General features: G+C 39.7%; 1 protein-coding gene across 2 annotated transcripts in view; it reads right to left on the bottom strand.

The window, feature by feature from the left end:
• Positions 1 to 2,472: 2,472 nt before the first annotated feature.
• LOC106522721 (beta-1,3-N-acetylglucosaminyltransferase lunatic fringe) overlaps positions 2,473 to 8,255 on the bottom strand; it is a 9,834-nt gene continuing 4,051 nt past the window's right edge. Inside the window, exons 2-8 of one of the 2 annotated variants that reach the window (XM_014015856.1) lie at positions 7,755 to 7,803; positions 7,320 to 7,422; positions 7,084 to 7,237; positions 6,918 to 6,997; positions 6,654 to 6,813; positions 6,463 to 6,548; positions 2,473 to 3,376 (exon numbers count right to left, since the gene is read on the bottom strand). In XM_014015856.1, the coding sequence (XP_013871310.1) occupies positions 3,316 to 3,376; positions 6,463 to 6,548; positions 6,654 to 6,813; positions 6,918 to 6,997; positions 7,084 to 7,237; positions 7,320 to 7,422; positions 7,755 to 7,803 (693 nt within the window). In that variant the 3' untranslated portion in view covers positions 2,473 to 3,315. Of the gene's footprint in view, positions 3,377 to 6,462; positions 6,549 to 6,653; positions 6,814 to 6,917; positions 7,004 to 7,083; positions 7,238 to 7,319; positions 7,423 to 7,754; positions 7,804 to 8,255 lie in introns of both variants that reach the window. The other variant, XM_014015855.1, reaches the window with a different exon arrangement.

Genomic DNA, 8,255 nt, shown 5'->3' with positions numbered 1-8,255 from the left:
ATGTGAGGGCTCTGTTCTGAACCACCGAACCACTACCATGAGTCAAACGGTCAAGGAAACATGACATATGTCACATTAAATCTTGAAATGTCACTTTTGTTGAGGATATGCAGTGTAAAATGTTTTAACTACTAAAACATTTACTATGTCTTTGTCAAAGTAAAGATTCTGGTTTGTATTTTCCTTTATTGATCCCATAAAGGAAAATTTACAGTTCCGAACAACCTGTTAAACAGATATGGACAAAACACAACAGATTGGGAGAACAGGTGCCCCGGGGGGTCCAGCAGCCATGCAAGGCGCTACCCTTAGAAGAAAAAAGAAATACCACATGAGGATAAGTGAGGATAAAAAAACAAGAACATCATACCATGTCCACTCAGTATGACACACTATGATGTACATGAAAAAGAGGAGAAGAGGAGAGAAACACAAGAGGCAGCCGGCAAAGGCAATGAGTTTAAGGGGGCATGTATCTGTAGGCATGAAGTGTTGTATGCACTGTATTGAAGTATTGCCTACAGCAATAATGATAGAAAAAGTACAGTGTTCAGTGTTTTTTTTTTTTTTACTCAAAAAGAGTGTTCTTAGATGTCGGGTTTGTGGAGAGGTTATGAACAATAATATCTTACCTATTGTTAATCACTCAAGATCCCAATATATTATTTGTTTGTCATGTTTCCACAAATTTGGACTAGTTGTTTATAAACAACTAATCTCTGAAAATTCAGAGCTATTTCATTTAATCTTTGCACTGCTGCACTTTGCATTACAGCACGTGTCAAACTCAAGGGCCGTGGGCAAAATGTGGCCAGCTTCAGCATTTTAAGTGATCCGCAAGAGCTTCAGAGAATCTTAAAATAAGCATATTCTGCTTTAAAGAAAGCATTGACCATAAACTACATCTCCCATATTGCATGTCGATTATTTTACCCTCAAAATGACAGCACTAGGTGGAGGTKCAGGGCTTAAAATAGCCAATGAAATTGTACATGTAATATGGTCAACATCTTATTTGATAATAATAATAATAATACATTTTATTTCAAAGGCGCCTTTCTGATGTACAAATGCTCATAGAACTGCAAATGCACTGTGTCCTCTTGTCAGAGACACTCGGTCACAAATGGTGCTGGAAAACCTAAACTCATCAATGTAATCTGGAAAAATTGACCCGCTATATTGAGAGGGAGTGAAGTAAATGAAGTTTTTAACTTTGATCAATTAAATAAACTCTATAAATAAACTCTAATAAATTTTAAAATTAGCAAAAGCCCTAAAACACTAATCAGGAAACTAGTTCCCCTATTAGTGATTTAGGGGAACTGTGCCCACCACTGTTGTTGTCAGCCATGTAAAATCTCAATTTCTCTTCATTTTCGTTGGCTACTTTACTGCATCCCAGTTGTACTGAGAAGTGGGAATTTACAAATTGTAAATTTTAACTGGAATGCCCCCTCCAGTGGGAATTCCCTGTTGGAAAGCGAGGGTTCWGAATTGAAGACGGCAGCGACTTACCACAACTCACCAGTGATTAAAACTCTCAATAGTATTTCAGTATTATTTATTTCCCRTTTAATCAGTTGTACACATAGTACTTTTCAGTGTTTATAAGAGGACATATTAAAAAGGTTTCTATGCACAAAATACCAGGTAGAGCTCAGTTTGTGTTTGTAGCTGTGCTCAGCCATGGTGATGAGATGTGGAATGTGATGTTTCGTTATTTAGTCAAGCATGAAAAGTCTAACTTAATTATAACTGACCATTTGAGAGCCATCATAATGGTCACGTGGCCCTCAGTGAAAATGAGTTTGATGGCCTTGCATTACAGGGTTATTACAACTGACATTTTAAAGTATTTTTTGCTGGAACTGCCTCAGATTGCACTGAAAGTTCTTCAGCTAACTGCTTCTTTGGAACCCCTGGGTTAAAATGACCCTCGGGGTCTCAGTCTTAATTGTGGCCCCATGAGTCCTTGCTATTAACTCTTTAAAACCTCTATTTTAAGTTTGATTAAACTTAGAGTACAAACAGCGGTCTACTTTCATTAATTTTAACTTTGCCAATTAAATACCTTACTACTTCCTACAGGTCTAACTTTGTGTATTCACACCAGCAGGTGTCACTGTCCAAAAAGCAATCAAATAGCTGAGATTTATTTTAGTCATAAATGTGTTAATGTTTGAAAGTAGGACATGCCTGGATCCTCAAACACAGGAACCTGCACAGTTATCTTCAACAGGACTTTGCATTTGCTTCTACTCTTCATTCAGCCTAACATTGACCCAATCCTTAAACATGCCTTAATTAGGCCATGTCAACCCTCAAATAATAACCTGAACCGGTACGAGTGTGTGTTGGATTTTGAAGAATCAGGAGTGCAGATGTGAGAACACAATGAACCCAACAGTTCAGAAAAAAGGCTGGAGGTTAAAAGTACACAGCAAAAATATATCAAAGGGAAACAAAAAGTTTCATTAGAGTTTTTATTAAACATATGTTTACATACAATCCAGATACCGGAGAGACAGAACACAACTCAACATGAGTCATTTTCAGAAAACCTTTAAAGAGGACAGCTAAAACATTTTAACTGCATTCCTGATGACAACTCATTCACTCACCTCAATTCAAATGAGTGGCTTTCATTTTACTGCAACAGACTTTGGAGCAGAGGCTCTGCTGGAGTAGTTCAAAGGAAAAAACTTAATGTATGAGCTTTAAATGACAATAAAGGAAATCTGTTTGTTGTATCATAGAAACATGTCATTACATTTAGGACTAAAATCATAAAAGCTACAGTCAGCAGGATGTTAGCTTCACAAAAAAAAACTGTAGCTGATGTCCTTTCTTTCAGCTGATGAGGAGCAAATACCAGAAACAAAACACCAAAATGCTGAGAAGAGGTAAAATGACCCACAAGGAGATAAAACTCCTAAGTTAATCATGTCTTTGAACTTTGCCCAATGAAGCTAAGCTAGTGTGTGAACCCTATTTGCTTCATTTCACTATAACACTGTAACTGTCCCATGTAACCTATCCTGACTTGTTAACTTTAATGCATGAAAAAAAAGGAAGCGTGGTAGAGAATGAAAAGAATGATTAGCTCAGCGAAGGGTCAGAGGTCAGGGTTTAAACCGTTACAACAGAGCTACTAGCAGGAATATTGTTGGCCATAAGGAAAAACATTTACATCTGTTTGTTCTTGCTTTTCTTCAGAGTTCAGTAGAAAAGTGTAATAATTTCCTTTGAGACTCTATCTYCCCCCTCCATCGTTTTCTACCTTCTTCTTTGTCTCTGGTTGGGGTGTTGGAGTCACCAGAGGCTGGGGCACCAAGAGGTGTCTGGGTACAGCAGACAATGGACAGACCTGAATCTTGGAATGAGAGGGAAACATGTGTCACAATGCCTGGAAGCTACCAACTGCTGATTTCAAAATAAAGCCATAAAWACAATTAGCTGCACCCACGAAACACAATGAACAAAGACAGGAAACCCATAGTAGTAGAACAAGAACAATAAAAGTAAATAAATCTTATGTTAAGCAGAACTTCAAAACACAGTTTTTCTCTGAAACAGGAGTTTAAATCGGCTGTAGGTTTGGAGGGGATATACAGCATTTAAGAACCCCAACAGGTTTTTAGCAGTGAATGAATTTATTTCTAAATCTCTTCTGGCCAGTAGGTGGCAGCATGTTTATCTTGTTAGCCACCAAAGTCTGAAACAACAGTGAGTGACAGGAGGACGGAAAGGATGGAAGAGAAACAAACTCAATTTGTGTTAGTTTTTTTTTTTTTTTTTACAACTTTTTCTGTTTTGTCTGTAATTTCAGCTTGGATGTGAAGAGTTTGCTGGAAATATTCACAGTAACCTTTTGGTCTTAGGTTCTGTGTCAGGTACTTTTTTTGTCTTTCTCACTTTCACATACAGTTGATTTGTTGCAGATAGCTTTATTTAGACATGACACTACTTTTGTCCTTCATTTGTCCACTTTTCTCATTTTATGTAGAAGCACCACTCAGTTAACAAAAAGGCAGCCAAATACAAATGTTAAAAGACCATCATAAAGCCCAGAGAACTATAAAACAAAACCACTTTATAAGATTATCTAAAAGTATGTTTCCTTTAAATTTGTTGTGGTTTAAAATGCTTTTTTCCTCAAGGRCATAATTTATTGACTAAACCTTCTTTTTTTATATATTAGAATTTATAATTTGGTTGGTACATCATTTTAAGTAATTGCTTTTATAGAAGATTTAAAACAGCCTCTAAATTGCACTGGTTCATGACTTCAGTTTGCAATCATTTAAAATATTTAAGATATTTCACATAAATTCCCCATAAATTACAACCCCAGTTCCAATAAAGTCAGGACATTGAGTAAAACATAAAATTAAAAACAGAGTACGATCATTTGCAAATCCTTTTCAACCTATGCTCAATTATGTAAATACCTTACAAAGACAATATATTTAATGGTCAAATGGATAAACTTTATTATTTTGTCAACAAATATTCCCTCCTTTTGACTTTGATGGCTAAAAAGCAATCCAAAAAGGCTGGGATGGGGCAACAGAATCAAAAAAACACCTGTTCGGAGCATTCCACAGGTGAACAGGTTCATTGGAAACAGTTGTCATGATTGGGTACAAAGGGAGCATCCCCGAAASGCTCAGTTGTTCACAAGCAATGATGGGGCGAGGTTCATCTCTTTGTGAATAACTGCGAGAGCAAATAATTCAACAGTTTAAGAACATTTCTCAACATACATTTGCAAAGATTTTAGGGATTTCGTCATCTACAGTCCATAATATCTATAGATTCAAAGAATCTGGAAAAATCTCAAGTGACAAAGCTAAAAATTAACACTGAATGCTCGTGACCTACGATCCCACTGCAGCTCTGCATTAACCCACATCATTCTGTAACGGATATTACCACATGAGCTCAGGAATACCTCAGAAAACCACTGTCAGTGAACACAGTTTGTCTCTACATCTACAATTCCAAGTTATAACTCTACCATGCAAAGCCAAAGCCTTATATCAACAACGCCCAGAAATGCTGCCGGCTTCTCTGAGCCCGACCTCATCTGAGGTAGATTGAAACTAAAAGGTAGARTCCTGTGGTCTGACAAGTCCAAGTTTCAAATTGTTTATGGAAATCATGGATCATGTGTCCTCTGGGCCAACGGACTGTTCGGATTGTTATCAGCACAAAGTTCAAAAGCCAGCATCTCTGATGGTATGGGGGTGTATTAGTGCCCATGGCGTGGATAATTTGCCCATCTTTGAAGGCTCCATTAATGCTGAAAGATACATACATGTTTTGAAGCAACATATGCTACCATCCAAGTGTGTTTCAGGGACCTCCCTGCTTATTTCAGCAAGACAATGCTAAGCCACATTCTGCACTTGTTACAACAGCGTGGCTTCATAGTAAAAAAAAGAGTGTGCATATGGAACTGGGCTGCCTGCAGTCCAGACCTGCCTCCCACTGAAAATATGCGGCACATAATAATGCATAATAAATGACAATGGAGACCCTGGACTGTTGAGCAAATGAAGTAATTTTTTTCAGTTTGAACATTAACTTTGCAGTGCATTCATTTGAATATAAGTTCAAAATGATTTGCAAATCATCATATTTTTTGTATTAATTTTTTACACAATGTCCCAACTACATTGAAATTGGGGTTGTAGAACCACAAATAATTTAGTTAAAGGCACAGTGTGTAGGATTTGTTGTTTTCATCTAGTGGTTGAGTGGTTGAATCATCCTCCCTGGTCACCGCAGTTTGTCCTTCATGAGCCTTCGTAGACAAGATGGCGGTGCAAGATGGCAGCTGCCTGTAATGGCGACCCGCGACCATGGAGATATAAACAGCTTTTTATAAGGTAAAAATAATAAAACAAGGTCTTTGTCTGCAATGATTAGACATGTTTTTTATTATTGTTGTTATGGACTAATTATTTATATCTGTTTCACCTTGACGCTGTCCAGTTCTCATAAATCTTATGATAACTTCTTTCCGGCTGTTAATCTGTTTGCCCATATGTCAGGACTTCAGCAACGGATTGATCTCTCTTGTCTGAGTAGGTAACTCTTTGGGCTGAGAGCCCTGTTATTGGTTAGGCAGTTACATTCGTCGGACTGTGATTGGTTATAAGCATGTCACATGATGTTTTCATGATGTTATTTTATTGGCTGCTCTCTGCTAACGCGGCAGTCACAACTCAGCAGATTTCCTGATTGACTGTCCGCTGGGTTGTTGCTCAGAATTAAATCATTTTGACGACCATACATGCAGACTTTCCGTGCATTTATTCCAACGTGTTTCTGCATTCTTGGTAAATCATACCACAACAATTGTCATTAGTGATTATCTCAATTTCGGCTAAAAGACTTGACAAAATCCTACACACTGTACCTTTAAGCCCCCTAAAATTAAAGACACTTTACCTGGTGGGGTCTTCTTCGACAGAAAACAGTCCTTTCACATTAACAGTGTTCCTGCTGTTTCCTACAGTGCCGTAGCTGAGAGTGGCCTGATGGATGAAGAGCAGAAACACAAAGCATAACAAGGGTTAGACAGATGGACGTCCAACGGTGCCTTTGATCAACGACCTGTCTGTTTCCATCAGTGTGTGGACCTGATTCTGCACGTCTGACACCAGTCCCAGGTTCTCAAGATGGGAGTGAAACAACGCTGAGCGGGTCAGGCTCACGCCGAGCTGCGCCTCCACGATGTAACCAACCGTGCAGTCGTCAGGCAGGCGAATGTGCTCGGCTGTGGCCATGAAAGCACCATCGCTACGTGGAGACAAACAAAGCATAAGCAGGATATACCTGTTCAAACTATTGTAATGTAAAAAACAAACAAACATTTTTTTATGTATTTTCAAGTGATAACTAACCTTGCCCAGGGCTTCATCTTTAGAGCAAGGCCTYGGCTCAGACAGAACCCTGCTCCTCCTGTGGCGAACCAGAAACTCACCTGTTTCTTTACACAAACAGTAAAAATTTATCTTCCAGGTGAACTAGTCTGAAAAAAAAAGTACTCTTGGATGTATTAAAAGGTACCATTTCGTTGGTGTCGAGCGTCTCTGTGGCCTCGATCGGCCGCTCCAGGCTGGGCCGGCCGATGTACAGGTCCTGCGTGTGGCTGTACTGGGACAGGAGTTTCAGGAGAGGGCCGACGTTCAGGTAGTTGTCGTCATCAACGTGGCAGAACCACCTGCGGCAGACCACACTGTTGGATAAAGGCAGCACTTTCTCTGTTTATGTGTTGCAGTGTGCGGTGCGGTGCTCTCACTCACTTCTTTCCTGAGCTTAGAAAAGTGTCGTACTCCAGAGCCATTTTACAGGACAGGGCCTGACGATTGTGGGCCGCTGAGCAGTTAGTGTTGATCAGATGTGCGCCTGATGATCAATAAAAAAGAAGAGCTTGAGATTACAGCAATAAAAGTTTACCGAAAGGGTTTTTATTTAAAAGGGAAACTGACTAAGATGTTTGTATACGTTACATAACAAAAACCTAAGCCCCCGATACGTAATTAGACATTTCTGAACACAATATGTTTGCTCAGAAGAACATGAAACAATCTAATGAGTAGGAAAAGGGAAGGCCTGTTGATTCAACTGAGGTGACTTCCTGCATTTGATGGAAACAATAATGCTCCATCAGCAGCCTGCTTCCTGCTTCTGCAGCAGATAAAACACAACCTGCTCAGCAAAATGTGTGTGTAGCTCACCCATCCTTTTCCTCAGCTTCTCATCCTCTCCATCAGTGAACACGTAAGTCTGTGAAAGAAAACAAAAACACAACTCAGTGGATATTATTTTTGCAGGATTTAGTGGAACAGAAAATCCACCGTCGTGCAGCTGCGCTAATTGTTTCTCTGCCATTGTTTTGCAGATCGCAGTTTGTGATTTCAGGTGAGACCCCTCCCGGGGTTTCTGCAAACCAGCAGACAGCAGTGCTGATACTGGCGCGAGACCAGAAAAAAAAAGTCAAAGGTAACCCACCCCGGCCTCCACCTCCCCTGCCCTCCACCCCCCCATCTCTCAGCGTACGAGCAGCTGGATGCAAACACACAGCGGCGAGTGTGTTTTGTGAGCACTTTTGTGGTGAATGACAGGGCTGAGGGTCACTGTGCATTCGGGAAGCAGAGTAGACCTCATTATTTTCCACAGGAAGTGAACAAACACACACACACACACACACACACACACACACACACACACACACACAC

Source organism: Austrofundulus limnaeus, unplaced genomic scaffold (assembly GCF_001266775.1).
Source record: "Austrofundulus limnaeus strain Quisiro unplaced genomic scaffold, Austrofundulus_limnaeus-1.0 Scaffold135, whole genome shotgun sequence".
NCBI classification, from domain to species: domain Eukaryota; kingdom Metazoa; phylum Chordata; class Actinopteri; order Cyprinodontiformes; family Rivulidae; genus Austrofundulus; species Austrofundulus limnaeus.
This window is presented reverse-complemented; position numbering and strand designations above follow the sequence as displayed.